The sequence below is a fragment of the Salvelinus alpinus genome, chromosome 26, assembly GCF_045679555.1.
Source record: "Salvelinus alpinus chromosome 26, SLU_Salpinus.1, whole genome shotgun sequence".
In the NCBI taxonomy this organism is placed as follows: domain Eukaryota; kingdom Metazoa; phylum Chordata; class Actinopteri; order Salmoniformes; family Salmonidae; genus Salvelinus; species Salvelinus alpinus.
The window spans coordinates 34,418,161-34,438,920 of NC_092111.1; the positions used below are offsets into that span (position 1 = coordinate 34,418,161).

A 20,760-nucleotide genomic window follows, 5' to 3' on the forward strand; every position below is an offset into this window, starting at 1 on the left:
AAATAAATAAACATAAATATGGGTTGTATTTACAATGGTGCTTGTCTCTCTCTCTCTCTCTCACTCCCTTTCTCTCTCTCTCTCTCTCTCTCTCTCTCTCTCTCTCTCTCTCTCTCTCTCTCTCTCTCTCTCTCTCTCTCTCTCTCTCTCTCTCTCTCTCTCTCTCTCTCTCTCTCTCTCTCACTCTCTCTCTCTCTCTCGCTCTCTCTCTCTCTCACTCCCTCTCACTCCATCTCTCTCTCTCTCTCCCTCTCTCTCTCCCCCTCTCTCTCTCTCTCTCTCTCTCTCTCTCTCTCTCTCTCTCTCTCTCTCTCTCTCTCTCTCTCTCACTCTCTCTCTCTCTCTCTCTCTCTCTCTCTCTCTCTCTCCCCCTCTCTCTCTCTCTCTCTCTCTCTCTCGCTCACTCCCTCTCTCTCTCTTTCTCTCTCGCTCACTCCCTCTCTCTCTCTTTCTCTCTCGCTCACTCCCTCTCTCTCTCTTTCTCTCCCTCTCTCTCTCGCTTTCACGCACTCTCTCCCTCTCTCTCTCTTTCACGCACTCTTTCCCTCTCTCTCTCACTCTCTCTGGAGGCCTGGTTCTTGGAGCAGGCACCGGATACACTGGGCCGTGGAGGCGCATTGGAGGTATCGAGCGTAGAGCCTGCACAACCCGTCCTGGCTGGATGGTTACCTTCGCCCGGCAAAGGCGGGGCGCTGGCACAGGACGCACTGGTCTGTGCAGACGCACCGGAGACACAGTGCGCAGAGCCGGCGCAGGATATCCTGGGCCATAGAGACGCACTGGCGGCCAGATGCGCTAAGCCGGCACCATCCATCCTGGCTGGATGCCCAATCTAGCCCGGCCGATGCGGGGAGCTGGAATGTAGCGCACCGGGCTGTGAACGCGCACCTGACCAGTACCATGCTCCCTACGGTAAGCACGAGGAGTTGGCTCAGGTCTCCAACCTGACTCAGCCAATCTCCTCGTGTGCCCCCCCAAAACATTTTTTGGGAGTGGCCTCCCGGTCTTTCGTGCCAGCCTTGACCCTGTGTAACCCTGGGCCCTTTTACTCGCTGCCTCCGCCTTCCTCGCTGCTTCCACCTGCTCCCACGGCAGGCAATCCTTTCCCGCCAGGATCTCCTCCCGCGTCCAGGATCCTTTCCCATTCAGGATGTCCTCCCATGTCCAGTCCTCCTTACCACGCTGCTTAGTCCGTTTGTGGTGGGTAGTTCTGTCATGAACGTCGTCAGGGAAATGACCGGACCAAGGTGCAGCGTGGTGAGCGTACATTTTACTTCATTAAGAATGTATCCAACAAAACAAGAAAGAAAAAATGTATTAAAACACACTGTTTTGCAACAAAGGTATACAGTAGCCTCAACAGCACTCTCTAGGGTAGCACCATGGTGTAGCCGGACAACAACTAGTTTCCATCCTCCTCTGGGTACATTGACTTCAATACAAAACCTAGGAGGCTCATGGATCTCATCCCATTCCATAGACTTACACAGTAATTATGACAACTTCCAGAGGACGTCCTCCAAACTATCAGAGCTCTTGCAGCATGAACTGACATGTTGTCCACCCAATCAAAGAATCCGAGAAGGAATCTAGTACTGAAAGCATACGCTACAGCTATCTAGCACTTCAGCGCATAAAATGTGGTGAGCAGTTGACTCAAAGAGAGAGAAAGACAATAGTCGTTTTTAACAAATTCATTATAGGACCAAGATCGAATCCTACAACACCGGCTCTGATGCTCGTCAGATGTGGCAGGGCTCGCAAACTATCACAGATTACAGAGGGAAATACAGCCTCAAGCTGTCCAGTGACACAAGCCTACCAGACCAGCTAAATACCTTCTATGCTTGCTTCGAGGCTAGCAACAATGAACAATGCATGAGATCACCAGATGTTCCGGATGACTGTGTGAGCACGCTCTCTGTCAGTGGAGGCTCCTCAGAGGAGGAAGGGGAGGACCATCATCCTCAGTGAATTTCATATAATGTTTAATAGTGATACATTACAAAGGTTATCATTTTTAAATAAATCTATACAAATTATATTCACATAGTTGAACCGTTTTTAACAAAATATTTTTTTCAAAAATGAAGGAGAAGCAAGAGAGAGAGAGCTAGCTATATTCCGTTGTGTTTTTTTCACTTTCACTTACTTAGCTAACATTAGCAAATGCAGCTACTGTAGCTAGTTTAGCCTGTTCAAACACCCATCTCAAACAGAGAGGGATGCTATGTTAGCTAGCTATCTATGGCTATTCAACACTGGAACTATTCCAAGTCAAGGTAAGCTTTTGGTTTTATGCATTTATTTTCTGCTAAACTGCTTGCTGTACACTGTACTTTACTAACGGGCTAGTTCTATATTGACAATGACGTAGGCTGCGTGTAGCGGTTAGCGGTAATGGTATGACGGTTTGGCTTGAAACGTTTTTTTCGCCTGGTCACATACAGCTGGTGCGTTGTGCATTGAAGTCCACAAGCAAAGGGAAAAGGTGAGAGGAGGAGAGCGCATAGATGCAATAGGGCATACAGCATGGCTGCTATGAAAGTGAACTGTGTTTGCAGGTGATCAGGGCTGTATTCATTCCGCTGATTCTGTTGAAAAACCTTTCTTAAACAGGAATCAACATACATGAATTTGTCCAATATAAACTGTCATTTGCAACTGTTTGGACAAATGATTACACCCCAAATCAGCTAGATACAGGCAAGAGTGTGCAAGGAGCTATTGAATGTGTCACTGTCTGTCACCTTGATAACTAAATTTTTTCTTTCAACCTACGTTGTAAACTTTAATTCATAGACTAGGTTTTAGCAACCCCATGATGGGTATCGTCGATTCAGGCGCGGCTGGGAATTTTATAGATAGATCGTTCGCCCATAGTTTAGGGATCCCCATTGTTCCCATGGCTGTGCCCTTCCCCGTTCACACCTTAGATAGTCGACCATTAGGGTCAGGTTTGATCAGAGAGGCCACCGCTCCTCTGGGAATGGTGACGCAGGGGGGGGCACAAGGGGAGAATTAGTCTCTTCCTTATTGACTGACTCTCTTACATTTGCCATGGTGCTAGGCCTACCCTGGTTAGTTTGTCATGACCCCACTGTTTCTTGGCCACAGAGGGCTCTCACGGGGTGGTCGCGGGAGGGCTCGGGGAGGTGTTTAGGGATTTCCGTTGGTGCTAATACGGTGGAAAGTCCAGACCAGGTCTCCACCGTGCGCATTCCCCCTGAATATGCAGATTTGGCTCTCGCCTTCTCTAAAAAGAAGGCGACTCAATTACCACCCCATCGACGGGGCGATTGTGTGATAAATCTCCTGGTAGACGCTGCACTTCCCAGGAGTCACGTGTATCCCCTCTCACAGGCGGAGACGAAGGCTATGGAAACATATGTCTCTGAATCCCATCAGGGGTACATTCGGTCCTCCACTTCACCCATCTCCTCGAGTTTCTTTTTTGTGAAGGAGGGAGGTCTGCGCCCGTGTATTGACTATCGGGGTCTGAACCAGATCACTGTGAGGTATAGTTACCCACTACCACTCATAGCCACAGCGATTGAGTCAATGCACGGGGCGCGCTTCTTCACCAAATTGGATCTCAGGAGCACGTACAACCTGGTGCGTATCCGAGAGGGAGACGAGTGGAAGACGGCTTTCAGTACCACCTCAGGGCACTATGTGTACCTCGTCATGCCGTACGGGTTGATGAATGCGCCATCAGTCTTCCAAGCCTTTGTAGATGAGAATTTCAGGGACCTGTATGGGCAGGGTGTAGTGGTGTATATTGATGACATTCTGATATACGCGCCAAACATGTGTCCCTGGTGCGCAGGGTCGCCTGTTGGAGCATGACCTGTACGTCAAGGCTGAGAAATGCTTGTTTTTCCACCAGTCCATCTCCTTCCTAGGAGAGTGACCACATTTCAGCTGTGCGTAATTGGCCGACTCCCACCACGGTAATGGAGGTGCAGTGGTTCTTAAGGTTTGCCAACTACTACCGGATGTTTATCCGAGGTTTTGGTCAGGTAGCGGCTCCCATTACCTCACTGCTGAAGGGGGGCCTGGTGCGGTTGCAGTGGTCGGCTGAGGCGGACAGGGCTTTTTAGTCACCTGAGGGCTCTGTTGACCTCGGCTCCCGTGCTGACCCATCCGGATCCCTCTTTGGCGTTCATAGTGGAGGTGGACACGTCCGAGGCTGGGATAGGAGCTGTGCTCTCTCAGCGCTTGGGTACGCCACCGAAGCTCCGCCCCTGTGCCTTCTTCTCGAAGAAGCTCAGGCCGGCGGAGCGAAACTATGCCGTGGGGGACCGGGAGCTGTTGGCTGTCATCAAGGCCTTGAAGATGTGGAGACATTGGCTTGAGGGGGCTAGACACCCTTTTCTCATCTGGACTGACCACCGCAATCTGGAGTACATCTGGGCAGCGAGGAGACTGAACCCTCGCCAGGAAAGGTGGGCCATGTTTTTCACCTGTTTTGTGTTTACCCTTTCCTACAAACCAGGCTCCCAGAACGTAAAGGCAGACGCATTGTCCCGGCTGTATAACACAGAGGAGTGGCCCATGGATCCCACTCCCATACTCCCCGCCTTCTAGCTGGTGGTGCCGGTAGTATGGCTGGACACGGACATTGAGTAGGCGTTACGTGCAGAGTCCGCTCCCGTCCAGTGTCCCGCTGGGCGTCTGTACGTCCCGACTGCTGTTCGTGACCGGTTGATCTATTGGGCCCAAACGTCATCCTCCTCTGGTCATCCTGGGATCGGTTGGACAGTGCGCTGTTTGAGCGGGACGTACTGGTGGCCTACCTCGGCTAAGGATGTCCAGAGGGGGCGGAGGATCCTCCCGCACCTCAGACTCCTGGAGCAGGCCAGCCACCACCGGCCTGAGGAGAGACACATGGAACGAGGGGTTAATACGGTAATCAGGTGGAAGCTGTAACCTATAACAAACCTCATTCACTCTCCTTAGGACTTTAAATGGCCCCACAAACTGCGGACCCAGCTTCCGGCTGGGCAGGCGGAGAGGCAGGTTTCGGGTCGAGAGCCAGACCCGGTCCCCCGGTGCGAACACCGGGGCCTCACTGCGGTGGCGATCTGCATTCTCCTTTTGGCACATCACAGCCTGCTGAAGGTGAACATGGACAGCTTCCCATGTCTCCTCCGCGCGCCTGAACCAGTCGTCCACATCAGGAACCTCGGTCTGACTCTGATGCCAAGGCGCCAGAACTGGCTGGTACCCCAGTATGCACTGGAAGGGAGAGAGGTTAGTGGAGGAGTGGCGAAGCGAGTTCTGTGCCATTTCGGCCCAGGGCACGAACACCGCCCACTCCCCCGGCCGGTCCTGGCAATAGGACCGCAGAAACCTGCCCACATCCTGGTTCACTCTCTCCACCTGCCCATTACTCTCGGGGTGAAACCCTGAAGTAAGGCTGATCAAGACCCCCAGACGTTCCATGAACGCCTTCCAGACCCTAGACGTGAACCGGGGACCCCGATCAGACACTATATCCTCAGGCACCCCGTAGTGCCGGAAGACGTGTGTAAACAAGGCCTCCGCAGTCTGTAGGGCCGTAGGGAGACCGGGCAGACGGAGGAGACGACAGGACTTAGAGAACCGATCCACAACGACCAGGATCGCGGTGTTACCCTGTGAGGGTGGAAGATTGTTCAGAAAATCCACCGACAGGTGCGACCAAGGCCGCTGTGGAATGGGTAAGGGGTGTAGCTTACCTCTGGGCAGGTGCCTAGGAGCCTTATACTGGGCGCACACCGAGCAGGAGGAAACATAAACCCTCATGTCCTTAGCCAAGGTAGGCCATCTCATTACACGAGGGCTACTCGATGCTAACGCAGAACGCCACAGGATGTTTTTGTGCTGGTCAAGGGCAGACAGGTCTGGAGTGAACCAAGGACTATATCTATTCCTAGTTCTACATTTTTTTAATCATGGCTTTAGAAGCTTCTGATAGGCTAATTGACATCATTTGAGTCAATTGGAGGTGTACCTGTGGATGTATTTCAAGGCCTACCTTCAAGCTCAGTGCCTCTTTGCTTGACGTCATGGGAAAATCAAAAGAAATCAGTCAAGAACTCAGGAAAAGAATTGTAGACTGGTTCAAGTCTGGTTCATCCTTGGGAGTAATTTCCAAACGCCTGAAGGTACCACGTTCATCTGTACAAACAATAGTACGCAAGTTTAAACACCATGGGACCACGCAGCCGCCATACCGCTCAGGAAGGAGACGCATTCTGTCTCCTAGAGATGAATGTACTTTGGTGCAAAAGTGCAAATCAATCCCAGAACAACAGCAAAGGACCTTGTGAAGATGCTGGAGGAAACAAGTACAAAAGTATCTATATCCACAGTAACGAGTCCTATATCGACATAACCTGAAAATCTGCTCAGTAAGGAAGAAGCCACTGCTCCAAAACCACCATAAAAAAGCCAGACTACGGTTTGCAACTGCACATGGGGACAAAGATCATACTTTTTGGAGAAATGTCCTCTGGTCTGATGAAACAAAAATAGAACTGTTTGGCCATAATGACCATCATTTCATTTGGAGGAAAAAGGGGAAGACTTGCAAGCCAAAGAACACCATCCCAACCGTGAAGCACGGGGGTGGAAGCATCATGTTGTGGGGGTGCTTTGCTGCAGGAGGGACTGGTGCACTTCACAAAATAGATGGCACCATGAGGCTGGAAAATTATGTGGATATATTGAAGCAACATCTCAATACATCAGTCAGGAAGTTAAAGCTTGGTTGCAAATGGGTCTTCCAAATGGACAATGACCCCAAGCATACTTCCAAAGTCGTGGCAAAATGACTTAAGGACAACAAAGTCTAGGTATTGGAGTGGCCATCACAAAGCCCTGACCTCAATCCTATAGAAAATGTGCTCATTGTTGTCATGCTGATCTATCATTGATGTCATGTTGATCTCCCATTGTTGTCATGTTTATCTCTCATTGTTGTCATGTTGCTCTATCATTGTTGTCATGTTGCTCTATCATTGTTGTCATGTTGCTCTATCATTGTTGTCATGCTGATCTCCCATTGTTGTCATGTTGATCTCTCATTGTTGTCATGTTGATCTCGCATTGTTGTCATGTTGATCTATCATTGTTGTCATGTTGCTCTATCATTGTTGTCATGCTGATCTATCATTGTTGTCATGCTGATCTCTCATTGTTGTCATGCTGATCTATCATTGTTGTCATGTTGCTCTATCATTGTTGTCATGTTGATCTCTCATTGTTGTCATGTTGATCTCTCATTGTTGTCATGCTGATCTCTCATTGTTGTCATGCTGATCTCTCATTGTTGTCATGCTGATCTCCCATTGTTGTCATGTTGATCTATCATTGTTGTCATGTTGCTCTATCATTGTTGTCATGTTGATCTCTCATTGTTGTCATGTTGATCTCTCATTGTTGTCATGCTGATCTATCATTGTTGTCATACTGATCTATCATTGTTGTCATGCTGATCTCTCATTGTTGTCATACTGATCTATCATTGTTGTCATGCTGATCTCTCATTGTTGTCATACTGATCTATCATTGTTGTCATGCTGATCTCTCATTGTTGTCATGCTGATCTATCATTGTTGTCATGTTGCTCTATCATTGTTGTCATGTTGATCTCTCATTGTTGTCATGTTGATCTCTCATTGTTGTCATGCTGATCTATCATTGTTGTCATGTTGATCTCTCATTGTTGTCATGTTGCTCTATCATTGTTGTCATGTGGATATCTCATTGTTGTCATGTTGATCTATCATTGTTGTCATGCTGATCTCTCATTGTTGTCATGCTGATCTCTCATTGTTGTCATGCTGATCTATCATTGTTGTCATGTTGCTCTATCATTGTTGTCATGTTGATCTCTCATTGTTGTCATGTTGATCTCTCATTGTTGTCATGCTGATCTCTCATTGTTGTCATGCTGATCTATCATTGTTGTCATGTTGCTCTATCATTGTTGTCATGCTGATCTCTCATTGTTGTCATGCTGATCTCCCATTGTTGTCATGTTGATCTATCATTGTTGTCATGTTGCTCTATCATTGTTGTCATGCTGATCTCTCATTGTTGTCATGTTTATCTCTCATTGTTGTCATGTTGATCTCTCATTGTTGTCATGTTGATCTCTCATTGTTGTCATGTTGCTATATCATTGTTGTCATGTGGATATCTCATTGTTGTCATGTTGATCTATCATTGTTGTCATGCTGATCTATCATTGTTGTCATGTTGATCTCTCATTGTTGTCATGCTGATCTATCATTGTTGTCATGCTGATCTCTCATTGTTGTCATGTTGATCTCTCATTGTTGTCATGCTGATCTATCAGAGTTGTCATGTTGATCTATCATTGCTGTCATGCTGATCTATCATTGTTGTCATGTTGCTCTATCATTGTTGTCATGCTGATCTATCATTGTTGTCATGTTGCTCTATCATTGTTATCATGTTGCTCTATCATTGTTGTCATGTTGCTCTATCATTGTTGTCATGCTGATCTATCATTGTTGTCATGCTGATCTATCATTGCTGTCATGCTGATCTATCATTGTTGTCATGTTGCTCTATCATTGTTGTCATGCTGATCTATCATTGTTGTCATGTTGTTCTATCATTGTTGTCATGTTGCTCTATCATTGTTGTCATGTTGCTCTATCATTGTTGTCATGCTGATCTATCATTGTTGTCATGCTGATCTATCATTGTTGTCATGCTGATCTCTCATTGTTGTCATGCTGATCTCTCATTGTTGTCATGTGGATATCTCATTGTTGTCATGTTGATCTATCATTGCTGTCATGTTGATCTCTCATTGTTGTCATGCTGATCTATCATTGTTGTCATGCTGATCTCTCATTGTTGTCATGCTGATCTATCATTGTTGTCATGCTGATCTATCATTGTTGTCATGCTGATCTCTCATTGTTGTCATGCTGATCTATCATTGTTGTCATGTTGCTCTATCATTGTTGTCATGCTGATCTCTCATTGTTGTCATGCTGATCTCCCATTGTTGTCATGTTGATCTATCATTGTTGTCATGTTGCTCTATCATTGTTGTCATGCTGATCTCTCATTGTTGTCATGTTTATCTCTCATTGTTGTCATGTTGATCTCTCATTGTTGTCATGTTGATCTCTCATTGTTGTCATGTTGCTCTATCATTGTTGTCATGTGGATATCTCATTGTTGTCATGTTGATCTATCATTGTTGTCATGCTGATCTATCATTGTTGTCATGTTGATCTCTCATTGTTGTCATGCTGATCTATCATTGTTGTCATGCTGATCTCTCATTGTTGTCATGTTGATCTCTCATTGTTGTCATGCTGATCTATCAGAGTTGTCATGTTGATCTATCATTGCTGTCATGCTGATCTATCATTGTTGTCATGTTGCTCTATCATTGTTGTCATGCTGATCTATCATTGTTGTCATGTTGCTCTATCATTGTTATCATGTTGCTCTATCATTGTTGTCATGTTGCTCTATCATTGTTGTCATGCTGATCTATTATTGTTGTCATGCTGATCTATCATTGCTGTCATGCTGATCTATCATTGTTGTCATGTTGCTCTATCATTGTTGTCATGCTGATCTATCATTGTTGTCATGTTGTTCTATCATTGTTGTCATGTTGCTCTATCATTGTTGTCATGTTGCTCTATCATTGTTGTCATGCTGATCTATCATTGTTGTCATGCTGATCTATCATTGTTGTCATGCTGATCTCTCATTGTTGTCATGCTGATCTCTCATTGTTGTCATGTGGATATCTCATTGTTGTCATGTTGATCTATCATTGCTGTCATGTTGATCTCTCATTGTTGTCATGCTGATCTATCATTGTTGTCATGCTGATCTCTCATTGTTGTCATGCTGATCTATCATTGTTGTCATGCTGATCTATCATTGTTGTCATGCTGATCTCTCATTGTTGTCATGTTGATCTATCATTGTTGTCATGTTGATCTATCATTGTTGTCATGCTGATCTCTCATTGTTGTCATGCTGATCTCTCATTGTTGTCATGTTGATCTCTCATTGTTGTCATGTGGATATCTCATTGTTGTCATGTTGATCTATCATTGCTGTCATGTTGATCTATCATTGTTGTCATGCTGATCTCTCATTGTTGTCATGTTGATCTCTCATTGTTGTCATGTGGATATCTCATTGTTGTCATGTTGATCTATCATTGCTGTCATGCTGATCTCCCATTGTTGTCATGTTGATCTATCATTGTTGTCATGTTGATCTCTCATTGTTGTCATGTGGATATCTCATTGTTGTCATGTTGATCTATCATTGCTGTCATGCTGATCTATCATTGTTGTCATGTTGATCTCTCATTGTTGTCATGTTGATCTCTCATTGTTGTCATGCTGATCTATCATTGCTGTCATGTTGATCTCTCATTGTTGTCATGTTTATCTCTCATTGTTGTCATGCTGATCTATCATTGTTGTCATGCTGATCTCTCATTGTTGTCATGTTGATCTCTCATTGTTGTCATGTGGATATCTCATTGTTGTCATGTTGATCTATCATTGCTGTCATGCTGATCTCTCATTGTTGTCATGCTGATCTATCATTGTTGTCATGCTGATCTATCATTGCTGTCATGCTGATCTATCATTGTTGTCATGTTGATCTCTCATTGTTGTCATGTGGATATCTCATTGTTGTCATGTTGATCTATCATTGTTGTCATGCTGATCTCTCATTGTTGTCATGCTGATCTATCATTGCTGTCATGCTGATCTATCATTGTTGTCATGTTGATCTCTCATTGTTGTCATGTGGATATCTCATTGTTGTCATGTTGATCTATCATTGTTGTCATGCTGATCTCTCATTGTTGTCATGTTTATCTCTCATTGTTGTCATGTTTATCTCTCATTGTTGTCATGCTGATCTCTCATTGTTGTCATGTTGATCTATCATTGTTGTCATGCTGATCTATCATTGTTGTCATGTTGATCTCTCATTGTTGTCATGCTGATCTCTCATTGTTGTCATGCTGATCTATCATTGTTGTCATGCTGATCTATCATTGTTGTCATGCTGATCTCTCATTGTTGTCATGCTGATCTCTCATTGTTGTCATGTTTATCTCTCATTGTTGTCATGTTTATCTATCATTGTTGTCATGCTGATCTATCATTTCTGTCATGTTGATCTCTCATTGTTGTCATGCTGATCTATCATTGTTGTCATGCTGATCTATCATTGTTGTCATGCTGATCTCTCATTGTTGTCATGTTGATCTCTCATTGTTGTCATGTGGATATCTCATTGTTGTCATGTTGCTCTATCATTGCTGTCATGCTGATCTATCATTGTTGTCATGTTGCTCTATCATTGTTGTCATGCTGATCTCTCATTGTTGTCATGCTGATCTCTCATTGTTGTCATGCTGATCTCTCATTGTTGTCATGTTGATCTCTCATTGTTGTCATGTGGATATCTCATTGTTGTCATGTTGATCTATCATTGTTGTCATGTTGATCTATCATTGTTGTCATGTTGATCTCTCATTGTTGTCATGTTGATCTATCATTGCTGTCATGCTGATCTATCATTGTTGTCATGTTGATCTCTCATTGTTGTCATGTTGATCTATCATTGCTGTCATGTTGATCTATCATTGTTGTCATGTTGATCTCTCATTGTTGTCATGTGGATATCTCATTGTTGTCATGTTGATCTCTCATTGTTGTCATGTTGCTCTATCATTGTTGTCATGTTGATCTCTCATTGTTGTCATGCTGATCTATCATTGTTGTCATGTTGCTCTATCATTGTTGTCATGCTGATCTATCATTGTTGTCATGTTGCTCTATCATTGTTGTCATGCTGATCTATCATTGTTGTCATGTTGATCTCTCATTGTTGTCATGTTGATCTATCATTGCTGTCATGCTGATCTATCATTGTTGTCATGCTGATCTCCCATTGTTGTCATGCTGATCTCTCATTGTTGTCATGCTGATCTCCCATTGTTGTCATGCTGATCTATCATTGTTGTCATGCTGATCTATCATTGTTGTCATGCTGATCTTTCATTGTTGTCATGTTGATCTATCATTGTTGTCATGCTGATCTATCATTGTTGTCATGCTGATCTATCATTGTTGTCATGCTGATCTCCCATTGTTGTCATGTTGATCTATCATTGTTGTCATGCTGATCTCCCATTGTTGTCATGCTGATCTCCCATTGTTGTCATGTTGATCTCTCATTGTTGCCATGCTGATCTATCATTGTTGTCATGCTGATCTATCATTGTTGTCATGCTGATCTCTCATTGTTGTCATGCTGATCTCTCATTGTTGTCATGCTGATCTATCATTGTTGTCATGCTGATCTATCATTGTTGTCATGCTGATCTCTCATTGTTGTCATGCTGATCTCTCATTGTTGTCATGCTGATCTATCATTGTTGTCATGTTGCTCTATCATTGTTGTCATGCTGATCTCTCATTGTTGTCATGCTGATCTCCCATTGTTGTCATGCTGATCTCTCATTGTTGTCATGCTGATCTATCATTGTTGTCATGCTGATCTATCATTGTTGTCATGCTGATCTATCATTGTTGTCATGTTGCTCTATCATTGTTGTCATGTTGATCTCTCATTGTTGTCATGCTGATCTCTCATTGTTGTCATGCTGATCTCTCATTGTTGTCATGCTGATCTATCATTGTTGTCATGCTGATCTATCATTGTTGTCATGCTGATCTCTCATTGTTGTCATGCTGATCTCTCATTGTTGTCATGCTGATCTCTCATTGTTGTCATGCTGATCTCCCATTGTTGTCATGCTGATCTCCCATTGTTGTCATGTTGATCTCTCATTGTTGTCATGCTGATCTATCATTGTTGTCATGCTGATCTATCATTGTTGTCATGCTGATCTATCATTGTTGTCATGCTGATCTCTCATTGTTGTCATGCTGATTTCTCATTGTTGTCATGCTGATCTCTCATTGTTGTCATGCTGATCTCTCATTGTTGTCATGCTGATCTCTCATTGTTGTCATGCTGATCTATCATTGTTGTCATGTTGCTCTATCATTGTTGTCATGCTGATCTATCATTGTTGTCATGCTGATCTATCATTGTTGTCATGCTGATCTATCATTGTTGTCATGTTGCTCTATCATTGTTGTCATGTTGATCTCTCATTGTTGTCATGCTGATCTCTCATTGTTGTCATGTTGATCTCTCATTGTTGTCATGCTGATCTATCATTGTTGTCATGCTGATCTATCATTGTTGTCATGCTGATCTCTCATTGTTGTCATGCTGATCTCTCATTGTTGTCATACTGATCTATCATTGTTGTCATGCTGATCTATCATTGTTGTCATGCTGATCTATCATTGTTGTCATACTGATCTATCATTGTTGTCATGCTGATCTCTCATTGTTGTCATGCTGATCTCTCATTGTTGTCATACTGATCTCCCATTGTTGTCATGTTGATCTATCATTGTTGTCATGCTGATCTCTCATTGTTGTCATGCTGATCTATCATTGTTGTCATGTTGATCTCTCATTGTTGTCATGCTGATCTATCATTGCTGTCATGTTGATCTCTCATTGTTGTCATGTTTATCTCTCATTGTTGTCATGCTGATCTATCATTGTTGTCATGCTGATCTCTCATTGTTGTCATGTTGATCTCTCATTGTTGTCATGTGGATATCTCATTGTTGTCATGTTGATCTATCATTGCTGTCATGCTGATCTCTCATTGTTGTCATGCTGATCTATCATTGTTGTCATGCTGATCTATCATTGCTGTCATGCTGATCTATCATTGTTGTCATGTTGATCTCTCATTGTTGTCATGTGGATATCTCATTGTTGTCATGTTGATCTATCATTGTTGTCATGCTGATCTCTCATTGTTGTCATGCTGATCTATCATTGCTGTCATGCTGATCTATCATTGTTGTCATGTTGATCTCTCATTGTTGTCATGTGGATATCTCATTGTTGTCATGTTGATCTATCATTGTTGTCATGCTGATCTCTCATTGTTGTCATGTTTATCTCTCATTGTTGTCATGTTTATCTCTCATTGTTGTCATGCTGATCTATCATTGTTGTCATGCTGATCTATCATTGTTGTCATGCTGATCTCTCATTGTTGTCATGTTGATCTCTCATTGTGGTCATGTGGATATCTCATTGTTGTCATGTTGATCTATCATTGCTGTCATGCTGATCTCTCATTGTTGTCATGCTGATCTCTCATTGTTGTCATGTGGATATCTCATTGTTGTCATGTTGATCTATCATTGTTGTCATGCTGATCTATCATTGTTGTCATGCTGATCTCTCATTGTTGTCATGTTGATCTATCATTGTTGTCATGCTGATCTATCATTGTTGTCATGTTGATCTCTCATTGTTGTCATGCTGATCTCTCATTGTTGTCATGCTGATCTATCATTGTTGTCATGCTGATCTATCATTGTTGTCATGCTGATCTCTCATTGTTGTCATGCTGATCTCTCATTGTTGTCATGTTTATCTCTCATTGTTGTCATGTTTATCTATCATTGTTGTCATGCTGATCTATCATTTCTGTCATGTTGATCTCTCATTGTTGTCATGCTGATCTATCATTGTTGTCATGCTGATCTATCATTGTTGTCATGCTGATCTCTCATTGTTGTCATGTTGATCTCTCATTGTTGTCATGTGGATATCTCATTGTTGTCATGTTGCTCTATCATTGCTGTCATGCTGATCTATCATTGTTGTCATGTTGCTCTATCATTGTTGTCATGCTGATCTCTCATTGTTGTCATGCTGATCTCTCATTGTTGTCATGCTGATCTCTCATTGTTGTCATGTTGATCTCTCATTGTTGTCATGTGGATATCTCATTGTTGTCATGTTGATCTATCATTGTTGTCATGTTGATCTATCATTGTTGTCATGTTGATCTCTCATTGTTGTCATGTTGATCTATCATTGCTGTCATGCTGATCTATCATTGTTGTCATGTTGATCTCTCATTGTTGTCATGTTGATCTATCATTGCTGTCATGTTGATCTATCATTGTTGTCATGTTGATCTCTCATTGTTGTCATGTGGATATCTCATTGTTGTCATGTTGATCTCTCATTGTTGTCATGTTGCTCTATCATTGTTGTCATGTTGATCTCTCATTGTTGTCATGCTGATCTATCATTGTTGTCATGTTGCTCTATCATTGTTGTCATGCTGATCTATCATTGTTGTCATGTTGCTCTATCATTGTTGTCATGCTGATCTATCATTGTTGTCATGTTGATCTCTCATTGTTGTCATGTTGATCTATCATTGCTGTCATGCTGATCTATCATTGTTGTCATGCTGATCTCCCATTGTTGTCATGCTGATCTGTCATTGTTGTCATGCTGATCTCCCATTGTTGTCATGCTTATCTATCATTGTTGTCATGCTGATCTATCATTGTTGTCATGCTGATCTATCATTGTTGTCATGTTGATCTATCATTGTTGTCATGCTGATCTATCATTGTTGTCATGCTGATCTATCATTGTTGTCATGCTGATCTCCCATTGTTGTCATGTTGATCTATCATTGTTGTCATGCTGGGGCCTGTTGCACAAAACTAGGATAAGGGATTAAGCCAGGATATCTTGGTGATCCTGGCTCAATTGATCCGTAATCCGGTTGCACTAAAGATGGATAGGGGGCAGGAGGATATGTTATGGTATAAATTACCATGGAGATTTATTCTGTGGAGCTAGCCTGCTCCAGACCAGGCTAAATTCCAGGATCTATTTAATCTCATCCCTAATGTCAGTCAGCAGTCACCACAAATGGAAACCAATAGTTATTTCACTGCTCACTATACATTGTTATCACATATAACTAGACCCACTGTTATTATTTAAACGTTTGTGATCATTAATTTCAATGATTTTGGATAAAAAATGATTTTTAGATGATGTTGCTATCATTAGATAATTTACAGTTTCCCATAGACTATAAGGCTATATATAACATGATAGAATATTAGGGCCACAGAGGGGAAAAAAACACAAGTCATAATATTGTAACCAGTTGTTTTAAAGGAGGACAGTTGTTAAAATGACAGATGTGGGGCATTTCGTGAAATTGTACTTCAGTATGGTTTCATAAACAAAGACATGCTGATGTGCCAGAATATTAAGTATCACATTGTCATAAGTATCAAAACTGTAAAAACAATATGTAGCTTTTCTGCAGAAAGAACCAGCCTCATAAATTTATGACTTTATCCTTTTTCTTCAGTGTGGCCCTAGTACTCTGTCATATAAAGAAATACACATTCCATATGAATATAAAAACACAATGTGTAACATTATGTTCCTTTATTGAATAAGGACAAAACAAAGCAGGTAAACCATCAGCTCCTTTCGAAACTGAAGTCACAGTGACTCTACAAGATGGAAAGCACAGAATCCAAGCATATTATACAAAATGATACATACACATTCAAAGGTCTGTATATAACACACCCTGCATGTCTGCACACTAAAACAAATGCAGGACAAATCCATACACATCAACTGAACAGACAAATGAATGGATGCAGTAGCCTCCCTGCAGCCTTGTATTACACACAGTATACCGCACAAACATCATAAGAGGCCAAATTCGTCAAAAAACGAACCCAAAAAAACCCAAATTCCTCTGCCACCGCAGGACATATTTAAACAAAATTGAAAGCACACATACTAACTAAAATAATTCAACACATATTGGTCCCTCAGCAGCCGACCACTGTCGTCATCAGGGAAGATTGCCGGATTGTCCCAGTCCATGGCTGGTGGCACTCTGGGGGCCCTCTCCTTCCTCAGGCAGGCCACATTGTGGAGGACAGCACAAGCCACAGTAATATCACATGCCCTAACAGGGCTGACCCTTAATTTGTGAAGGCAGTGAAAGCGTGCCTTCAGGAGGCCAAAGGTCATTTCAACTCTGGCCCTGGTCCTGGCATGGGCATGGTTGTAGGCCTGCTGTGCTTCCTGGGGGTCTGTGAAAGGTGTCAGGAGAAAAGGCTGGCAGCCATACCCCCTGTCTCCCAGCAACACACCAGAGAATTCACCTGTCAACACAAAATCTCATCATTACTACCTCATAAACACAGTGATATTCTTGACACAGCCATGATGGTTATAAATAGGGGTTGTGTGGCTTACCTTGTGATAGGCACTGATAGATTTCAGAGGCCCGAAAGATTCTGGAGTCATGGACTGAGCCAGGCCATTTTGCCACAACATTGCTGATCACACAGTCAGCATTGCAGACCATCTGAAATCATAAGATGAGGAATATTACACCAATCAATGCACATCACTGGCAATGCAGAGTGTTCGTCAATGGACAATATCAAAAAGTTATGTTCACCTGAACATTAATGCTGTGAAAGGATTTCCTATTCACAAAATCGGCCTCATGGGCACCTGAGGGGGCTTTTATCCTTATGTGTGTGCAGTCCACTGCACCAATGACATTGGGGAAACCTGTCACACAAAGTAATGAGTATCCTACTATGTGTTAACAGTTGTCCTGTAATTTGTAGATCCTCTTACCTGCAATCCTATAGAACTCCTCTTTGATGTCACAGAGTCTTCTGTGGCCAGGGAAGGAGATGAAGACATCTGCTAATGCTTTGATAGCCAGACACACACTCCTTATTGTGCGGCAAATTGTGGCCTTGTTCAGCATCCCCCACTGAGTACAGGAAGGCTCCACTAGCAAAAAAGCGCAAGGCCACACAAACCATTTGCTCCACACTCAGTGCATGGCTCCGTGCAGTGCGGTGCTTAATCCTGGGACCCAGTAGTCTGCATAGATACCTGATGCCATCTGCAGAAAACCTGTATCTTTCATATAGATGGTCATCAGGGAAGGCCAGTGGGTCCAACCGGTCCCTGAAGACCCTTTCTCGCCTGAAGGCTCTCCTCAGCACAAGTGCTTCTTCATCCACCACATCTCGCACGAATGGGCATGCCATTGTCAGAGCAGAAAGGAACACACAATTTTGGGCCTTCATATAGGCTAGTGGCCACACCTGGTGCTGGGGGGGTGGGCAAAAGAGGGCGATGCCTTATAACGATGACTTGGTTGTACTGATTGCTGGGAAAATAAAAAAAACCTTAGAAAGATGCCACCGTCCTGTGTGCTCACAATAAGAGCTCATATGTCATGGCTCACTTGACTTTACGAGAATATACCTAATTTTTATTTTGAGCTGTGTCATCTTCTTGGAGCTGGGGGAGGAAAGAAAAATAATGAATAATACATTTGTTACAGTTAGCATACAGTGTACATTGAAGGCATATCTCACCTCCCTCTCAAGTTTTTTTATTTCAAGGTCCAGTTTCCTAATTGTCCTCTTTTTTATTTCAGACTCCAGTGCAAGATTTCCCATCTTTTTCTTCTTGTACTGAATGTCTATGTCTGCCAGTTCTATTTGGCGCCGGAGGTGGTTGCCATACAACTTTCTGATAGCTTGTGAGCTCTGTGAACACAATACAATTAGCGCAGCTGGAATTTGGCAGGATGTGGTGTCCTTTTATTAATATGCACTATGTTGCCAGGCTGGTTTTCCCACTGTATAGCATCTGGGTCCTGTAAAAGAAATTAGATTTTTTGATTTTGATGAGGACTCCTCACCATTGTAGAGTAAATAGTACTTTCACAGTCTTAACATGATACCTCATGCCTTCTGGAATCCAGAGAGATGGTCTCCTCCTCATCATCGTCTCCATCATGTGCTGTTGCTGCTGCACTGGGGCCTTCACCCTATCACATTTAATCGGATTCATATTGAAGCTAGTAGACAAGACATGCCAGGCCTACAGTATGCCTTTGATGGAGTACTCACTGGATCAGCATCGTCTGGTGCTTGTGCTGGTGGCTCTAACAGGAACACAGTGCTGCCAGACACTGCAAGGCAATAGGTAAACCAAAGTCAGACAGTCCAAATTGATTCAATATGAATGTGGTTGTATCCCATGTAGAGATGGAAGGACATACCTTGAATGAAGCGGGTGGCATCTTGGGAGGAACCTATGCTCGTCTCTTTCCCCCCAGGGATCCCCTCTAAGACGGGCCTGCCTTTATTTAGCTCCAAGGCCATGTCCTCTGCTGGGGTAAGGTCAGCCTTTGGTGACCCACCACCCGTGCCTTGTCTGTGGGTATTCTTTTTCACTGCTAAAACAGTACAGACAATGTGTGAGCAGGCACCTTCTGGGTACAATATATGCTTGTGCTTTGTTAAATATTAGTCAGGGACCATACCATTCTGCAGAATGTTCTTGTATTTGATTTTGACCTGCTGCCATGTCCGTTTTGGCCCGTTCATGTTTAATCTACACACACACACACACACACACACACACACACACACACACACATTTAATGGAGTCACACTGCAAAAAATTACTTGGTATTTTTGTCTTGTTTTCAGTAAAAATATCAAAAAATTTATCATAGCTTTATACAGTGTGATGGAGTTACTTTACACAATTTCACTCATATCTGCAGTGCATTTCAATAAAAAATTTAACCGTTTCATAATTACAGTACAACTGCATTTTTGGAGATGTGAATTAAATATTTGAATTGTAATTGTGATGTTTCAGCGGAGCGGTGAGTGTGTAATTGTGCACTACTTACGCATTCAGGCGGTCTGCAATACTTTGCCACGCTTTTTCTCTTTGCTTTATCACTGTGGCGGTGTTGCCTTTCTTCTTAATTATATCTTTTACCTCCTCGTATGCCTCCATGAGGATTTGTGCTTCCGACGGGGAAAAGTACGCGGCTCTAGTTGCCATGGTAAATCAATTAATCTGTGATCTGTGGCGGGGTCTATTTGAGTGAGCCGTGAGCGCGCACCTATCCAGGATTGGTTTCACCTGGCTTAATGAATCCGTGTCTGCTCATCCTGGCTTGGTCTTTGTGCAACCAATTAAGCCTGGACGCACATGTTTTGGCTTCATTGAGCTCAGCTGAGTCATTTATCCCGGATGTCTTAATTCTACTTTTGTGCAACAGGCCCCTGATCTCCCATTGTTGTCATGCTGATCTCCCATTGTTGTCATGTTGATCTCTCATTGTTGCCATGCTGATCTATCATTGTTGTCATGCTGATCTATCATTGTTGTCATGCTGATCTCTCATTGTTGTCATGCTGATCTCTCATTGTTGTCATGCTGATCTATCATTGTTGTCATGCTGATCTATCATTGTTGTCATGCTGATCTCTCATTGTTGTCATGCTGATCTCTCATTGTTGTCATGCTGATCTCCCATTGTTGTCATGCTGATCTCCCATTGTTGTCATGTTGATCTCTCATTGTTGTCATGCTGATCTATCATCGTTGTCATGCTGATCTATCATTGTTGTCATGCTGATCTATCATTGTTGTCATGCTGATCTCTCATTGTTGTCATGCTGATCTCTCATTGTTGTCATGCTGATCTATCATTGTTGTCATGTTGCTCTATCATTGTTGTCATGCTGATCTCTCATTGTTGTCATGCTGATCTCCCATTGTTGTCATGCTGATCTCTCATTGTTGTCATGCTGATCTATCATTGTTGTCATGCTGATCTATCATTGTTGTCATGCTGATCTATCATTGTTGTCATGTTGCTCTATCATTGTTGTCATGTTGATCTCTCATTGTTGTCATGCTGATCTCTCATTGTTG

The 20,760-nt window shown here is 43.1% G+C and overlaps 1 protein-coding gene across 4 annotated transcripts; it reads right to left on the reverse strand.

Annotated features, from left to right (window-relative positions):
* Positions 1–16,372: 16,372 nt before the first annotated feature.
* On the reverse strand, positions 16,373–20,079 carry LOC139555229 (putative nuclease HARBI1). 4 transcript variants are annotated; one of them, XM_071368847.1, is made up of 11 exons: positions 19,724–20,079; positions 19,346–19,416; positions 19,082–19,258; positions 18,930–18,991; positions 18,761–18,847; positions 18,632–18,673; positions 18,390–18,563; positions 18,277–18,312; positions 17,632–18,178; positions 17,239–17,350; positions 16,373–17,144 (listed from the first exon to the last, which is right to left on the reverse strand). In XM_071368847.1, the coding sequence occupies exons 1-8, from the start codon at positions 19,879–19,881 to the stop codon at positions 18,277–18,279; spliced, it is 807 nt and encodes a 268-aa protein (XP_071224948.1). In that variant the 5' UTR covers positions 19,882–20,079; the 3' UTR covers positions 16,373–17,144; positions 17,239–17,350; positions 17,632–18,178. The 4 variants fall into 4 exon arrangements, with proteins under 4 accessions (XP_071224948.1, XP_071224949.1, XP_071224950.1 ...); XM_071368848.1 differs by adding an exon at positions 17,447–17,562 and having other exon boundaries at positions 17,632–18,312; XM_071368849.1 differs by lacking the exons at positions 18,390–18,563; positions 18,632–18,673; positions 18,761–18,847; ... (2 more) ...; positions 19,346–19,416; positions 19,724–20,079 and adding an exon at positions 17,447–17,562 and having other exon boundaries at positions 18,277–18,350.
* Between the last annotated feature and the right edge of the window lie 681 nt (positions 20,080–20,760).